Source organism: Mus caroli, unplaced genomic scaffold (genome assembly GCF_978045245.1).
Source record: "Mus caroli unplaced genomic scaffold, Mus_caroli_1 scaffold_12, whole genome shotgun sequence".
In the NCBI taxonomy this organism is placed as follows: domain Eukaryota; kingdom Metazoa; phylum Chordata; class Mammalia; order Rodentia; family Muridae; genus Mus; species Mus caroli.
In genome coordinates this window covers 36,961,352-36,980,162 of record NW_028227267.1, presented here as the reverse complement: position 1 = coordinate 36,980,162, position 18,811 = coordinate 36,961,352, and the positions used below count along the sequence as shown (strand labels likewise).

Sequence of the window (18,811 nt, the reverse complement as noted above, 5' to 3'; positions counted from 1 at the left end):
TTCAGGGACAGGTGTATGGGCCTCCTTCTTACTTTGGGCCTATTGTACCCAATACAGGGAGGGATTCATCCCTATACTATTTTATTGTAATGCCTGCCCCATTGCTTTCCCAGCTCAGATATCATTAGCTAGCCAAAATATAACTATTTCTTTTTCATTATCCATGTTCTCTGGTTCCCCATAGAGGCTCTTCATACGACTAACAGAGAGACAGAGTGGACTTCCTAGTACCCCACCATCTCTCCAGACACTTTTGGGGCTTGTTGTAGTGATGTTCCATAATCAAAGGTGGTAGCCAAAGACGACACAATCGAATTGGAAAGCTTTTGCATGATTTCTCCACTCTTATACCTGCGAGGTTAGGTGGCATTTTACCATGCACTCAGCACAGCCAGGTCAAGAAGGCAGAAGGCACTGATATCAATGCCAAAGAGAGCCCCTTTTGAAATAATAGATCCATTCAAATTGAGGTTTCACTGTACACAAGGCCTTTTCATCGCCTATCCATCCAATTGAATCTTGGATATCTTATGAATACAGAATCATATTCAAACCCCCAACAGTCTCAGGCCTAGAACTGGGAACTTAAAAATGTAGATACTGGAGAAGTGAGAGCTAATGGGACTATAAGGAAGAAATTCAATGTCCCTGTAGGCCTTTGTTCACAGATATCTATTTTGTCTGGTTGTTTTGGAGATAGAGAGAATGTGGGATTTTAGCTTTTGAAGAAGGGACATAAACTTTACAATTTGATGTTGCCCCTGTACCTGACTTCTTCAATTGCCAAGTACAAGGGAGTTTTCATTGCAAAGAAATGGGGTTGTAAATCAGAGATTTTGTGAAAACCCATGGCTAACTACATTGAAACAATGTCTCCTCTCAAGGCAGTTGCACACTAAAATATATAACCCAACTCCTGTACAAGTAAAGGGGCAGGAGTAGGTTTTTGGCCTCTGGGAAACAGAGACACATGGGTAAATCGACTGTTTGTTACATGAATGGACCCCAGAAGTAGATTTATATTGGAGAAGAATCTCCCTCATAAAAGGATCCTAACAAAGATGAGCGACCCATGCCATGGCACTAACAAACTTTCCCCATTCAAAGCTCTGGACTTGTAGTGAAGCAGAGAGAAATCTCTAGCTTTGGAAGGAGAAGTTGCCAAGAGGTATGCACAGGGGCAAAAGAGAGACTCCAGGAAAAAGCACCTCAGAAACTGGTCAAGATGGGGCAAGCTGGTAAACCAGTAGGCCATGGAAGTTCCAGATGACATCATCAGTAGTCACTTCCCTAGACAATCTCTTTTATCCAAGAGAACCCTAGAATCTTCTGTGATGTCACCACTGTTGTGGTAACCAGAGCAGCTTGTGGGGTATTCCTTCAGATCCTCATGGGTTCCCAAGGAGGCATGTTGTCCATGCTCCTCAGGGTATTTGGGAGAGAGAATAGAATACAAACAGACACCAGACCAAGGCAGAAAGAGTCCGGACGCCCGTCATGGTGGGAAAGGGCAAGAAACAACTGGTCATGGAGAAGGCATAGTGAGTCCTGGGCAAGGTTTGGGGAGCTACATGGAGGATGTGGGCTTCAGCTGGTCCTTCCAGGAATAGGGATTATGATCTGGATCCTTCAGATTCCTCAATGGTAGAACCAGAGTCAAGAGTGTCTGATGATTAATTTTACAGACAGCCTGGTATTGACAAGCCTGCAGTTGCTTTGCTGGGAGATCTTAATTTCCCCCTGAATGGAAAATTACGCAAAGAGCAAACTATGTGAGAATAGAAAAGTGTTGTTCTCAGGATAGAGTGTTCATGTACTTCATCTTAATATAGTTTCCTCTAGGTTACATGAGCATGTGATGCCAAGAACAGAGAGGGCTATTCCCCTGCCTATGAATCAAGGTCTCAGACACTTTGGTATTGAACACATATGATGTGGACTGATTCACAGTCTGGGGTTCCTATAGTAGTGTATGAGCTCTCATCATGCATTTAAAGAAGACTAGAAAAGTTTTGGCTAGTGTGCTAAGAGGTACGGATTTTGTTGTCAGATATGAGCTGACAATGCCCTCCATTTATTCTTGCCTGGCACAGCTTATGCATTTCAGGGCTAGGGTGATTACAATAGGAAGTCAGGCATATGTTTAGTGATGGTGGTTGTGAACAGGGACCTAGCTGAGGAGCCCAGCTTGAAGATACCTATGATGCACTATAAGGGATTCTCGGTGTCTCTAGATTTTCCCCTTTCTCAGGCTTCTGTGTGGGACAAAGCATGGTTTCCCTTTCCCTGTCCTATTATCTCTACAAGGTTACTAGTGTTTTTCTACCTACAGGGTCTGTTGGGGAGCCATCACCCCAACCCCCGACCATCAATGAGCAGGAGAAGAGACGCGAGAGTTTGGAGAAGCTCAAAAGAGAGCTCCAGAACATAAAAAATGCCAGAGACGAACTTCAGGGAATCCTGGCCAACTACACTAACAAGGATTTAAATGACAGGTAGTCTTTATGCCCAGATCTCTGCTGACTATCTTGGTCCATCCCTGTTAAGCCCAGATTCCCTCATACCACAGGTGGCTACAACTCCAGGCTGTCTGCATATCCAAATCAATTTTGCTGATTGGATTGTCGACACAGAACTTCAAGTTCAGATAGGAGTGATATGGGGTCACAGACATTTTGATTCCTCCAAAAGTTATTCAGAGCCTGTGGCATGAATCACAGTCTGGGGATGAAGGTAGTAATGTGTGAGCTCTCATCCTGCCATTTAAAAAGCTTACACAGGTGTTGGTTTGTGGGAGTTGCTAGGTAATGTTTGTTTATAGCCAATCCTTTCCATAATTGACCAGGCAGTAATTTGGGAACAATTGGTCCTCTCAACAGCTGGAGAGGCCTGTCCCACATACTGCCTCTCAGTATGATTGGGTTAGCTGCAGTTCATAATGGCTTTTCTCAAATTTTGTTCATTATACTCTCAGATAAAGCCAAATCAATTTATTTATTTGGCATTCTGATTGAGTGTAAGTGTGTGTGTGTGTGTGTGTGTGTGTGTGTGTGTGTAAGAGAGAGAGAGAGAGACAGAGACACAGACTCAGAGAGATACTGGGTGCATGTGAGCTTGTGTGTGTGTTTGTGGATGTGTGTGTTCCTGTGTGTGTGTGTGTTCCTGTGTGTGCAGCTTAAGATCTAGAGAGTCTGTGTCATGTGATATATCATTGAGTTTTGCAAGACTCCATTTCCAGGCAATAACAGTGAGGAAGCCAGGGAGGTTCATTTTGAGTAGCAGAGGACTTGACCTCTGTGCTCACCGTGAATGCACATTGGAATCTCCTGGTGTGTTATAAAGGCTTTTCCCTGTAGATGTGATTATGTCCTTTGGGAATTTTTGTAGCAATAGAACCAAGGATTGACTATTCCATGTCGAAACCAGGAGGACAATCATACAGATTTAGCGTGGACCCAGGCCTTTGACACAGATTCCTGGAAAGTTCTGGGAGAGTCAGTCTATTCTTTCAAACCCCTTCAGGGAGTTGAAGCAGATCAGCACCCTGCCTTTTCTTCCCTGGGCTTAATGGCCCAAGGTGAAGAGTAATAAGTTTAATAAGCACCAAGTTGAACAGGTAACAAGGAGCTAGGTCCAGTGGCATATATGTGGTGGGGAAGTGCATGATTCACCTTGAATTGAAATGATCCTTGTATCCTTAGTTCACGAGACAATTTGTTGCTTGGGCCATGCCCTCCCACAGGATCAACTTTGAGACATATATGCTTGAGATGCAACATGACCAGGTGATGACTGACCTGAAGAGAATGCCCAGGGACATCAGTGAGGCCTTATCCAAGTGCAAGGAGTTGACTAAAGAAAATCAGTTCTACTGGTGAGTGACTAACAGGGTCATGACCCAAGAAATAGGCCCAGGATATGTCTGACAATCCTTGTCTTTGAACTAACGTGGGGGCTTAGGTCCTATACTCTTAGTCTCTAAACAGGAAGTCTGCCTCCTTCAAACAAGGCACTAAGATTTTAACATCTTAGACTCATTTTGACCAAGGGTGAAGAGTCTGGGAGCCCCTCAAGCCACTGTCCTTTCCAACTAAGTATCCTCAAGATCGAAACGTTTCCACAATGATGGAGATATCAATCAATCTTGGGCCTCGTGGGCTCTGAAAGTAGATTCATAGATGGGGTTTCCAGGAGACACATAGAAAGATAGTGTGATGCTTGGGTCTCTTCACTCCTAGAGAATTTTGCCCTATATCTAAGGTGGTTTTTTAATACCACAGACTCATAAGCACATATAGACCCCATGTTCTTTTCTAATAGATACATGAGTCCCTGTTCGTGTCAGGGTTTTCAAAAGTACCTTGGGTCTTCTGGAAAGTGGCAGTCCTCTGGATTTGATCTCCCTCTATGGCCAATCTGGATACTTGTCTGGGGCTGTCTGGGGATCAGGGCCCATGATGAAGGAATGGTGCTTGGAGGAATGGGAGGAAGATGGATGGATGCTGCCTGGAATCACCATGTTTTGTTTGTGGCTCAGCTTTAGGAACTGCCACCTCCTGATTGAATCTAAGCTCATCCAGCACAAAGTCAGGATGTTGAGTTGTGAGAACAGACAGCTGCTAAGGGATCAGATTGCATTGGCAGAATACAACATAACAACAAAAATACTATGTAAAGAAGGCAGCCAGAAGATCAAAGACCACTATACTACTCAGCAGCAGGTAGGATGAATGAAGCATCATGGGCAGAATGCCCTAATGTGTAATCATAAAGACAGTCCAGCCTATGTAACCATCCTGCACCTTATCCAGGCTCTCTCCTATGTCTCATCCAGTTTTACGCTTCTGTGATCATTTCCAAGACTTTCTGTGGAGTTACCCTCTTTTGAAGAAATTAGATTTCAGCCATGCCCTCTCTTCCCAATACCAGTCGGCCACCTCTAGCTTGCCACTCTAGGCAGAGGAGATCCTGGACCCCTGAATGCAACATCTTTAGGCTCTATGGTATGGAGAGGTGCCTCAGGATGCCACTTCCTGAATTATCTAGGAACCAGGCCCTCTGTTCTGCTCTATGGCAACTCATCCAGAGGGGTTTGAGCCTGTCCTCTCCTAGGACAGAAGGGCAGGCTCCAATTTTATTGTGTATGTATATGTGTGTGCATGTGTCTCATGGCTTGGCTGAAAAGATGCAGCGTCCTTTACATGTCTCTGAGATGAAGTACTCGTACAGGATGGCAGTATCTAAGGAGCCATACACATAGCAGGGCTATTGGGTTTTGTTTTTTTTGTTTTTTGTTTTCCTTCATGAGTATCCCCTTTAGAGTTCAATGCTTACCCTTGGGAAGAATTCCATGAAGTACACTCTTGCTGATTACAGTATCTTTCAGTGTGCATGAATTTCCTGTGAGATGGTTTCTCTGGGGATTCCCAGATATAGGGGTTCACAAAGAGAGCCAAGGAAGGATTCAGCACTCCAGAAATAATAAGAGCCTTCACTTCAAAGTTTGCTAGGCTCCCTAGATTGCCTCTGTTCAATAATAGATTCAGACCCTGATACACACTTATTTTTCAATATAAAAAATATTTAGACTATTGGAGAAATGTGGTGTTTTACTTTAACTCCAGCACAGTGTGTAGTTCACAATTCAGTGTCAAGCAATATTTTACATTTGAAAAAAACATCCAGGCCCAGGTGCTCTCTGACCCTTCTCCTATGGAGATACAGGAAAGATCTCAAATGAAAGGTCATACTAGATTATCCTGATGAGTAAAGCTGATGTTTCCTGGATCGCTGACATGGCAAGATCTCACCAGGCTTTTTTCTCTTCCTCCCATAGGTCTGAAATATTCTGCAGAAGCTCAAACAGATCAGACACCAGGTCAAGATCTTGCTCCGACACAACTGTTCACCAGGAGCACTGGATGTACAAAGCAAATTAACCACCATTGCATCTAATCCTTGTAACCATGGCAATCTTGGGCTGCATTTTCTTCTATTATGTTTTGCTATGGATAATGAGGCCTTTATTTTGTCTAGCCTCTGGTCCAGCAAGACTGCCTGTTTGGAAGGCTTCAGAGAAGTACTGAGATACATCAAGATCTGCTGGGCATACAGCAGGACTCTGAGAATGCCAATTTTGGCCGGTCCTGTTGGGTCATCAAGAATTATTTCATAGTGATCAGTCAAGTGAATTTGAAAAACTTTGAGGTAACATCTTTAACATCTCTCATGTTAGCCTTGAAGGACTAGTCCATCAGCAGAACACCCACCCCAATGAGGCACGCCTATATTCATCTTCAACAGATTATTACCATCAGTGACTGCTTTGCACTATTTTACCAAGGCCAGCAACAGACTGTGGGTCTGTGCTGAACATCTGCAGCAAGAGAATGATGCTTAGCTTAATTATTTTGTTTGGTTTTTGGTTAGAGTTTTGATTTCTTTGGGTCTTTGGTTTTCCTGTGTTTTCATTTGAAGTTTCATTATATATTCATTTTCTTTTTGTTACTATAACTAATTTGTATTTTTTGCTAAGTCTATATCTTTTATAAACTGACTCCCCACGTTAAGATGTTATTGAATAAAATTAGTGTATTGTTATGGATAAAACATCATCTCTAATTATTTCTATTATAAGGACATTTTGCATTTATGTGTGGTTCATACATAGTCCTGTAACACTAGAAGTTTCAGGCAGGAATGGGACTCTTCAAGTATTATGTTGTTTAGGCTTCATAAGTAGTGCCCAGCCAGCCAGAGCTCCACAGAAAATTGAGCTTTTGATGTGGATAATGTGTCAAACTATGTGGATCCCAATGTCAGGATGGAAAAAGTATCCATGCTCTATCTCTATAGTCAAAAATTTAGCTACAGTCATAATGTACTCTCCTGTGGATGACCACGTCGGACAAACAAATTAGAAACACAACAGTATTTCTCTAATACATCCCAGGAAACAAAAATATTCACTCTGAGTAATTAAAATCCTCTGAATTATAAATGAAGTGATTGGGATTAAAATGACCTTCAAAGGTCATTTCATAATTGAAGGTTTGATACCTACTTCATAGAACTGTTTTACAAAGGAGTAGTAGATATGGACTTGCTGGAGGAGTTGTGACAATGGAGGTTAGCATTGAGGTTTCAAAAGCTCATGCCAATCCCTACCTCTGTCTTTGTCCCTGTCTTTGTCACTATCTCTCTGTCTCTGTTGATCTCACTATGTTTCTCTCTCTTTTTCTCTATATCTCAGTCTACAATGTCTCTGTCTCTGCCTCAGTCTTTCTGTTTGTCTGTCAATCTGTATCTATCTATCTCTTTCCTCTGCCTCCTCTATATGTATCAGATGCAAGTTCATCTACTCCTCTATTTTTATGATGCCTGTATGCATGCCTGCCTGCCTACTGCCAAGTTCCCCACCTTGACAATCCTGAATCACCCTTTTATATTGTTGGCCAACCCCAATTGAATATTTTCTTTATACGTTATCCTGGTCAAGATGTGCCCTAGCAATAAAACAGTGAATAAGAAAGCAAAAGAAAAACTTAATCAATGCAAAGATCAGCTACAAGATGGGAGAGGATCTTCACCAAGTGTACATATGACAGAGAGTTCATTTCTAGACAATCGGATGGTGTTTAAAACCAAACACCAGGAAACCTGCCTGTTAAATATTAAAACATTATAAATTTAAACATTTCAAAATGTTCTATGGCTGTACATGGTAGTGCACACCTGTAATCCCAGCAGTCAGAAGGCAGAGGCAAGAAGAACTGCATGAGCCTCTGGACAGCCTGGTCTATGTACTAGATTCTGGGACAGCAGGGGTAACTAGAGAGTCCCGGTCTCAAACACACTCCCTTCTGATGTTCTGTCGAACTGAACAGAATCTTCAAGGAAGAGAAAGAAATGGATCATAGATATGTATTTAAATATTTAATATCCTTCCTCATAGGAAAATGCAAATTAAAATAGTTTTAACCTTGTATCTTACTGCAGTCAGAATGGCTATTACCAGTAGACTAAGGACCACAACTGTTGGCATGAGTGTGGGGTAAGAGAACATATATTCACCTGTACAGTCATTATGAAAAACAGGAGAAAAGTTCTGCAAAACATTGCTAGAGATAGATCTTCCATATGAACCAGCTGTACTATTTGTGGTGGTTTAAATGAGAAGAACCCTTATAGGCTCATACATTTGAATAGTTGGTCAACAGGGTATAGCACTATTTGATGGTATTTGGATCTGTGGCCTTCTGTGGAGGTGGGCTTTGAAGTTTCAAAAGCCCAGCTCAGGGCCAGTATCCCTGCTTCCTTCAGATCCAGATACAGAACTCTCAGCTACTTCTCCAACACCATGTCTGCATCTGCATGATACTGTCAAGAAAAAAAAATGTACTAAAGTTCTGAAATGGTAAGCAGGCCCCCATTTAAAGGCTCTCCTTAAAGGGACCTATCATGGTCCTGTTGTCTCTTTCTAGCAAGAGAACACAGACTCAGACACTATTCCAGGGCATATAGCCAAAGGCATGATCCTAAGACAGAGACCGGGGTGTGCTCATGTTCCTTACTGATTTATTCACAATAGGCAGGACATCAAAACAACCCAGACGTAAATATAACTGATGGAAGATAATGAATATATGGTTCATATACAAAATGGTAATGAACTGTGACAATATAAATGACATTTACAGGTTAATTGATGGAGACATGAATAATCTTTCTGAGTGATATAACCCAGACCCAAAAAGACAAATACCATATGATGTGTCTTATGTTGATGGTAACTTTGAATATATAGAGATGTGTATTTAAACTGCAGTATCCATAGAAGGTAATGCACTAGTGTTGGGTTATAGGAGGATATTTCAAGAAAATAATAGAACACATAATTTGTGAAGGAGAAAAAAGGAAAACAGTAGGACAGAGTGAGGTAAGTATCTTGGGAGATTGCAGAGGACTGTGGTGGCTTGAATATGCTTGATTATGGGAGTGGTACCTTTAGGTGTTGTGGCCTTGTTAGAAACAGTGTGTCAGTGTGGAGGGTGAGCTTTGAGATCCTCCTACTAAACACCAGTTAGACAGTCTTCTTGGTGCCTTCAGAATAAGATGTAGAGCTCTTAGCTTCCTCTCCAAAGTAATGTCTGCCTAGATGCTGCCATGCTTTCTGCCTTGAAATCAATGGACTGAGCCTCTGAACCTATAAGCCAGTGCCAATGAAAAGTGGCCTTGGTCCTGGTGTCTCCTCACATCAATAAAACTCAAAGACCTGGGGCAGTAGACCACCATGTCCATAATTTGGTAAAGTTGAGTGGGTTGGAAGTCCCAGACCCACAGTAGATGGCAAAAGTGTCACCTGCTTCCTACCAGGCCTCTTTCATGGGACCAAAACCTCTACATAGGAACATGGCCTGTGGTCATTTAGAACAGAATAGGGTTCCCCCTACTAATGAGGTACCTAGAAGATGGTAGGGTTCAGTCAATAAGCTTCCCTTCCCGGACATTCCTTCCTCAGAAGGTACTTAACTTCTAGTCTAACCTCAAGACATGTTATGCTTTCATTTCCATGAAAAACAATCAATAAACAGTTTAGAACCAAGGACTGTCTCTCTCATCAAATCAACTGTGGGTTATACGAAGAAAAAGCCTTTGCCTACAGAGCCATGCCATCTAAGTCTCCAACAGAAGGCCCCTTAATTCTCCTGGACTAGTCACTTCTGAGCTAATACAGAATTTCCCATTCCCTGTTTTCAGGGCTAGTTCTCAGCCTGCTGGCCTCCTACATGCTCAGCTCCTCTGTGACTTCTAGCAGTACCTGCATGTCCAAGATTCTGAGAACCCCTTGGCCTGGTCTCCTTGCAGGCCAGCAGGCTCTAACCTGCTATAAACTCCCTGCAACTCAGCACTGTCTGGATGTCCAGGATTTTCTGGGTCCATGTCCCCAGACTCCTTAACATAGGCCCATGGAATTCAGAACCTCCATTCTCTACTCTTGCCTGTGGTTTTCAATGTCAAATGGACTCCAAGGTGTCAGGGAACCCCAGCTTCGATCTCCCATGCCCAAGGCTACATTCTTCCACACCCTAAGTAGTGTAATTGCATTTCAATCAAGGTCAATACCAGACAGTGGGCTTAAGATACATACAATCTACCATGTCTGCATTTGGTCTGCCCAGTTGGTTTCCCACACCTCTGCTGCAGACCAGAAAGCAAAACAACACTAAGACAAGGAAGTAGTATGGAGGTGGGATAACTGACTGCAGACTTTTGAAAGGCCACCTGTAAGCCTACAATTTAAGAAGCTTTATAATACACAAACCCATATAAAGGAGGTTTAAATGAAAATACCCTATTATGCTCTGACAATTCCTCCCCTGAACATAATATACTACCCAATGAAAAGCCCAGGGCCAGGTTTGCTTTATCTTGTTTGGAGTTGCTCATCACTGAGTCTCATACACACTCCCCAATCATTAAAGACTGCTTCCATTGCTCTTCCTCCCTTTCTGGAAGTCAATGGTCAGACCGTATTGCTGAAGAAGATGGTATCTGGCACAGCCATCAATTCAGGCATCTATCTCATTATTTTCTTGAGAACATATCTATTACTCTTTAGCAGTTACTTGGAGATATTTGGCCCATTGCAACCCACCAAATGTCTATAGAAGAGATAATCCCTTGGTAGCTGAGATTGCAAATCCCAGTCCACCATCACCCTCCTAAAATCTGGCAACTGATATTCTAATTTCAGCTTCTCTAAGTGGGCTAAACTGGAGAGGGAGCCCAGGGCCTCAGGCACACCAAGCAGCAAACACTACAGGACAATACACTACACTTCACCACAGCACACCGCACCACACCACACTATAGTATACTACACTAGATAACCCCAGTCCTCCTGTTTCTCTGAGATCAACTTTGGCTGTCCACTGTGGGAACATGTCTTCTTTATATATCTGCACTGGATATAGGAAAATATGTTTTAACCAAGATCACTTTGGTGTTTGTCTAGCAAGTTTGTTGGCAATGTTAAAGATTTTCAATTGACATGCAACTTTATCCTTTGTGAAGATTCAATATAAGAATACAATGTACAACTATCAAATTATTTATCATTTCTTTTCATTGGGAGCTTTCAACTCCCATTTTCATTTTGACCTAATGTTTTCTTGTTGGTTGGTATTGTGGTAGAAGCTGTTCCACACTCTTTAATTTTCTTCTCCTAGGTATAATGACCATTACCATACAACCCTGAAAATATTCATCTCATCAGATAGCTTTAACGTGGCTAAATACTCTTTTGCAAACAAATTATGGATTATGGAGAATCTGGGGGTTGGGTTTTAAAATACTTTTACCAAAATAGTCAGAATATAAAACCTCTTACCTAGTTTCTGGTTTATTTCGAAGGAACAGCTCACCTGTAGTATAGAAATGTTTTTCTTAAACAAGGACTTGCTGTAACCAAGTTTGGGAGGGTTAGCTTTAATTGTCAGTTGGAAACAACCTGGAGTGAATCTCAGAGGAGAGTCTCAACAAGGGATATTTCCCTGGGTGGCCTGTGCGCATATCTTTGGGGTTAGTTCTCCTAGTCAAATTAAATGATATGAAAAACCACAGCCCACTCTCAGAGGCAATATTCCCTAGACAAGGAAGAGGCCCCGAATGCATAAGGGTGGAGAATTGAGCTGAACACAAGTAAGCACTCAAGCGAGCTAGTGAGCATATCTGTGTTCATTTGTCTCTGCATTGCAATGTCAGAATGATGTGACCAGTACTCTCAAGCACCAGCTGTCACGACTTCCTGCAATGCTGGGCAGTCACATGAAACTGTAAGCTAAACAAACTGTTTCTCTCCTAAGATGCTTTTTCTGAAGCATCTTTTCATTTGTCCACCATGTCAGATCTTCTCATTTGGAGGCTTGGAACTCTTTTTACTTTATTTCTCCATCAAATGCAACATGTTTCTGGGAACTGAACTTTCCCTTCTACAATGTTAAGTACTAGAATTAGTTTCTTTGTTCTTATTGCAATTTGACATCTGTTATCTAACAATCCCCATCTCCTTCCTTCTACTCAGGTCTCTACAAGAACTATCTCATCTACTCTATTTCTATAGAAGATGTAATCCCTTGGTAGCTGAGATTGCAACTCCCAGTCCACCATCACCCTCCTAAAATCTGCCAACTGATATTCTAACTTCAGCTTCTCTAAGTGGGCTAAACTGGAGAGGGAGCCCAGGGCCTCATGTATACCAACCAGCAAACACTACACGAGTGTACACTACACTTCACCACAACACACCACCCCTCTCCACACTACAGTATACTACACTAGAGAACCCCAGTCCTCCTGTTTCTCTGAGATCAACTTTCTTTCTTAGCACTTGCTCAGCCTTCCTGCATGGATTATCTGCCCAAACAAGGTGAATGTAATAAAACAAAGGGAACATTTTCTACTTTCATAATCCACATTAAAATTTGCTGTGAACTCTCTGCAGTTCATGACCACCAGGAACACCTGGCCTCCATTCTCCCCATTGCCACTTACTGGGTTCCCTCTCCATTTTTTCTGTTCTCTTTTCTAATCTGAGGATACAGCCTTGGATACTCATTTTTTGGGTACTTTGTCCTTTCCTTCAGACCTCTGTATTTGCTGTTTCTCCCCTTAGGACTCTGTGTATCAGGCTGAGTACTTATAGAGCTGTTTCTAACTCTGCATCAGCCGATACCCACAAGAGCTTCTGGCCCTCAGACAGGTGGTTCTCCAAAGCTTTAGATAAGAGGTGTGACTCTGAATAACACCCTGACTCCTGCAGACGGATGGCTGCTGAACAAACTCCATGACTAGTTGTACCAGGAGGGTTTTGGGACTCCTCCAAGTCTGGCTGCACTGCAGCTTCTCCTACAATTCAATGGGGATGCCTTACAGGTTAAGAGGATCAGTCAAGTACTAACAAGGTGGCCACATGGACACATCCAGAAAGGCATGGTACAGGAGAAGCTGAAATTCCTACTTGTTCATGTGAAGGCTGCTAATAGAACATTAATGTCCAGGCAGCTAGGGTGAGGGTCTTGACCACACCCTATACTCCAACTTGGCCACACCTTCTTATATTGCCACTCAGTGGGCTGAGCGTATAAAAACCATAACAAATATTGATGCAAAAATACTCAATAACTTCTTGGAAACTGAATCTAATAACACATGCAAATGATCATTCACCATGATCCAATAGGCATCATGCATAGGATGTAAGAATGATTCAATGTTTTGGAATTCATCAAAGTAATATACTATGTAATAAATTTAAGAAAGTATTACTTGATCATCCCTTTAGATGCTATATCATCCCACAGATGCAGGAATGATTCAATATATGGAAATCCATCAATGTAATCCACTATATAAAATAACTTAAAATATATTGGATAATCTCATCAGATGCTGAAAAAGTGTTTGACAAAATACAATACAACTTCAAGTTCAATGCACTGGAGGGATCAGAAATCACGGTCTATATCTGAATATAATAAGAGCAACATAGAGCAATCCAGTTGCCAACATCAAAATATATGGATAAAAATTTGAAGCCGTCCCCTTAAAATCAGAGACAAGGAAAGACTTCCCCCTCTTCCTCTATGTATTCAACATAGTTCTTGACATTTTACCCAGAGCAATCAGGCAAAAAAAAGCAGATCAAAGTGATACAAATTGGGAGGGAGGAATTCAAGACACTACAATTTGAGGAGTATGGGATATTACACATAAGTGAGCCCAAAAAAATCCAGGAGAGAACTCCTACAGATGATAAACCACTTCAGCAAAGTCAATGGATATAAAATTAACTCAAAAAATCCAGGAACTTTCCTCTACTCAAAGGGTAATTAGGTTGAGGAAGAAATTTTAAAAAACAACATACTTCACAATAGTCACAAACAATATCTTGGTGTGACTCTAACAAATCAAGGGAAAGATCTGAATGACAAGAACATTAAGTCTCTGAACAAAGAAATCAAAGAAGACCATAGAATATGGAAAGATCTCCCATGGTCATTAATGAGCAGGATTAATATAGTAAAAAAGGTCCATCTCGCCAAAATAATCTACGGATTCAATGCAATCCCCATCACAATTCTAACTCATTTCCTCACAGAGATAGAAAAAGCAATTCTCAAATTTATCTGGAATAACAGAAACCACAGTATAGCAAAAACTATTCTTAACAATAAAAGAATGGCTGGGGAAATCACCATCCCTGATGTCAAAATATACCACAGGGCAATAGTGATAAAAATGGCATGGTACTGGTATAGACAGACAAGTAGACCGATGGAATGGAATTGAAGACCTAGAAATGGACCTACACTCATATGGTACTTGATCTTTGTCAAAGGAGCCAAAATCATCCAGTGGATAAAAGACAGCATTTTCAACAATTGGTGCTTGTTCAACTGGCAGTATGCATATAGAAGAATGCAAATTGATCTATTCTTATCTCCTTGTACAAAGCTCAAGTCCAAGTCACTCAAGGACCTCCACATAAAACAAGATACACTGGATCTAATACAAGAGAGAGCAGTAGAGAACCTCAAACATATTGGCAAAGGGGAAATGTTGCTGTACAGGACACCAATGGCTCATGCTGTAAGATAAAAAACACTGTCAAATGGGACCCCATAAAATTGAAAAGCTTTGTAAGGCAAAGGATGCTGTCTAAAGGACAAAATTGCACACACATATTAAGAAAACATCTGTACCAACCCTACGTCTGATAGAGGGCTAATATCCAAAAAATACCAAGAACTCAAGAAGTTACACTCCAGAGATCTTAATAACCCTATTAAAGAATGGGGTACAGAGCTAAACAGAAAATTCTCAACTGAGGAATCTTGAATGGTTGAGATGTACTTAAAGAAATGTTCAATATCTTTAGTCATCAGGGAAATGCAAATCAAAATGACCCTAAAATTCCACTTCACAGCACTCAGATGGGCAAAGAACAAAAGTCAGCTGACAGGGGATTCTGGCAAGAATGTGAAAAAAGAAGAACATTCCTCCATTCCTGCTGGGACAGCAAGTTGGAAAAACCACTTTGGAGATCAATCTGGCAATTCCTGAGAAAGTTGGAAATAGTTCTACCTCAAATACAGGTATACCACCATGGTACATAGACCCAAAAGATTCTCCAATATATTAAAAGGACACATGCACCACTACTTTCATAGCAACCTTATAATGACCAGATGCGAAAACAACCCAGATGTCCCTCAACAGAGGAATGGATACAGAAAATATGGTACATTGTACAGAAGTACTACTCAGCTTTAAAAACATTACTTCATGAAAGTCAAAGGCCAATGTTTGGAAGTTGAAATATCATCCTGAGTGTGGTATCCTAGTCACAAAAGGATATTGATGGTATGTAGTTATTGATAAGTGGAAATTGTTCAAAAAATGCATGGAATCCTCACGATACAACTAACAGACTATGGGAAACCGAAGAAGAAGGAAGATCACACCAAAGTGTGAATGCTACAGTTCTACTCAGAAGGGGGAAGAAAAGAATGTTTGGAAGTAGGAGAGAAGGATCTGGGAGGGAGAGAAGAGTAGGAGGTAAAGGGGGTTCTGGTTCAGACATGGGAGGAGACCGGGAAGAAGTACAGAGTGAAAGTCATTTGAAAGGAGGTCTGTAGCCACTGGGGAGGGGGAACTGTGTGTAACCACTATAAAGTCTCAGATGCCAGGGACCCAAGAGATTCCCAGAACCCAACATGAAGGACATTAGCCGAATACCAAACAAAGAAGAAGTAGGAACTATACAGACCATATTTATTGGATAAGCATGGAAACCTTCGAAGGATGTAGCCACCCAAGCATCTCAAAAGTATTAATCCAGAATTCCTTCTCTCAAAAGTAAATGCAGGGATAAAGAGAGGAGCAGAGCTTGAAGGAAAGGCCATCTAGAGACTGCCCCAACTTGGGATCCATTCCATCTGGGGACACCAAACCCAGTCACTATTGCTGATGTCAAGAAATCTGATGCTGTCAGGAGCCTGGCAAGTTTCTCTCTCTCTCTTCTCTCTCTCCTTTTTTTTCCCCCCACAGGTGCAGGAACATTTTTGTTGCTTTTCCCTAAACACAGTGTAACATTGATAGATAACATTTGTATCAAGTTAGGATTATGGGTAATCAGGAGACGATTCAGTATATCAGTATGTAGCAATGGTCCTCAACCTTCCTAATGCTGCAGCAAATCTTTTATGTACTTCTTCATGTTTTGGTGATACTCCCGCCCCCATACCATGTAATTATTGAAATGCTACTTCATAACTGCAACTTTGGTATTTGGTCTCTCTTGAAATGCTATGCATGCAGCCAAACATGAGACTGAGCAAGGGGACCCAGATTGTGAAGTTAGGACAAGGACTGAAGGAACAGAAGGGGATTGCAACTCCATAAGGAGAACAACAAATTCAACCAAACAGAGCCTCGCAAAACTCACATGCACTAAACCACTAAGCACATAGTACATGAGGGGATATCCAGAGTTCCAGCTGGATACGTAGCAGAAGAATGCCTTATCTGGCATCAATGGGAGGGAATGCCCTTGGTCCTGTACAGGCATGATGATCCAGGGTTGGGCAATGCTAGGGCACTGAGGCAGGAGTGTGGGGAGGAGGGGGTATAGGAGCACCCTCATACATAAAGGCAACGCTAGAAGTGGAGGGGATGGGGTTTTTGGAGGGGGAACTGAGAAGGAGGATAACATTTGGAATGGAAATACATAAGAAAATCAATAAAGAAAAAGTAAAAATAAAGTTATAAAAATCACAAATGGGGAAACCCTGGAGAAGGACAATCTACAAAATAGATCAGGATCTACAGATACAAGCCTCACCAAAAGAACTTAGAAAAGAGAATTACAGGCAAAGGAAATACCATAAATGATATTACAAAGTCACTCAAAGAAAATACAAAGAGTAAAAAACTCCTAACTCAAAACATCTAGCAAATACAGGACACAATAAAAAGAAAAAAACTAAGAATAATAGAAAAAGAAGTGGGTGAGACTTAACAATTCAAAAACCCAGAAAAAATCTTCAACAATATCATTTTTAAAAGTCCTTAACCTAAAGACAGAGATGGCCTTAAGTTTGCAAGAAACCTACAACACACCAAATCGATTCGACCAATACAGAAAATCATCCTGTAACATATTAAACAAAAGTATAAATGTACAGAATAAAAAAAGAAAATATTACAAGCTCTAAGGGAAAAAAAAGTCAAATAACATACAAAGGAAGACCTATGAGAATTACATCAGACTTGTCACCAGAAATGATAATATCTAGAAGATCTTGGACAAATGTCTTGCAAACTCTAAGAGAATACAAATGCCAGCCCTGGCTACTATACCCAGAAAACTCTTTATGACCATAGTTGGAGAAACTAAGATATAATGCAACAAAAACAAATTCAAACAATATCTTTCCACTACTCCAGCACTACAGAGGATACTAGAAGCAAAATTCAAACAGAATAAGTGTAAACATACCCAAGAAAACACAACAAATGAATAATCTCACAAGAGACCCAAAGAAAAGGAAAAGCATGTTGTCACCATTCCCTGCCCTATTATCTCTATGAGTTTAATAGTGTTTATCAACCTACATGGTCTGTTGGAAAGGCTTCACCCCAACCCTCCACCACCAATAAGCAGGATCAGAGAATCAAGAGGATGGAGAAGCTCAAAGGGATCAAAAATGAGAGAGACGAACTCCAGGGAATCCTAGCCAATTACACTAACAAGGATTTGAACAACAGGTAGTCATTATGCCCAGTTCTTTGCTGAGTGTCTTGGCCCTCTCTGTTAACCTCAGTTTCCCTCATATCACAGGAGGCTAAAACACCAGGCTGTCCACACATCCCAATTCATTTTGCTGAATGGATTTTCGACACAGAACTTCAAGTTCAGATAGGAGTGAAATGGGACTCAGGCAATTTGATTTCTCCAAAGGTAAATCAGAGCCTGTGGTATGAATTACAGTCTGGGCTTTAGGGTTGTAGTGTGTGAGCCCTAATCCTGCAATGTAAGAATCCTATACAGGTATAAGTTTTGGGGAGATGCAAAGTACACTGTGTTTATGGCCAATCATGTTTGCAGTTAACCTGGAAATAATTTGTGTTCAACTGGTAATGTCAACAGCTGGAGGGGCCTGGTCCCACATACTGTCTCTCAGTATAACTGGATTGGCCATAGTTCATCACTGCTTTTATCACATTCTATTCACTATACTATCAGATAATGTGTGTTCATTTGGCATTCTGATTGTGTTTGATTATGGTGGGGGGTGTCAGTGTGTGTGTGTGTGTGTGTGTGTGTGTGTGTGTGTGTGTGTGTGTGTATGTGTTCCACTTAAGAGCTGGAGTGTCTGTGTGGTATGCTGGGGCCTGAGATTTTGCTTGACACAGTTTCCAGCCAAAAATAGTGAAGACAGAGGGAGCCTCACTTTGAGCAGCACAGCATATGAGCTCTGTGATCACTTTAGGTGCACACTGGAAATGTAGTATCCTGTAGATACTGATTATGTCCTTTGGGAGTTTATGTAGCAATAGAAGCAAGGATTGACAATTCCTTGTCTACAAACAGATATGTAGGTGGACCCAGGACTACAGCACAGGTTCCTGGAAAGTTCTTGGAGTGCTAGTCTATTCTTTCATGCCCCTTCGGGGAGATAAAGTAGGTCAAATCCCTGCCTTTACTTCCCTGCCTCTACTGACCCCAGGCAAAGAGTAATAAGTT

The 18,811-nt window shown here is 41.4% G+C and overlaps 1 protein-coding gene across 1 annotated transcript in view; it reads left to right on the top strand.

Moving 5' to 3' along the window:
- Nucleotides 1-1,390: 1,390 nt before the first annotated feature.
- Nucleotides 1,391-18,811, top strand: part of LOC147001752 (uncharacterized) — a 23,814-nt gene continuing 6,393 nt past the window's right edge. Inside the window, exons 1-5 of the mRNA XM_085828852.1 lie at nucleotides 1,391-1,541; nucleotides 2,333-2,495; nucleotides 3,743-3,874; nucleotides 4,538-4,721; nucleotides 6,037-6,207. Of these exons, the coding sequence (XP_085684978.1) occupies nucleotides 1,391-1,541; nucleotides 2,333-2,495; nucleotides 3,743-3,874; nucleotides 4,538-4,721; nucleotides 6,037-6,207 (801 nt within the window). The remainder of the gene's footprint in view (nucleotides 1,542-2,332; nucleotides 2,496-3,742; nucleotides 3,875-4,537; nucleotides 4,722-6,036; nucleotides 6,208-18,811) is intronic.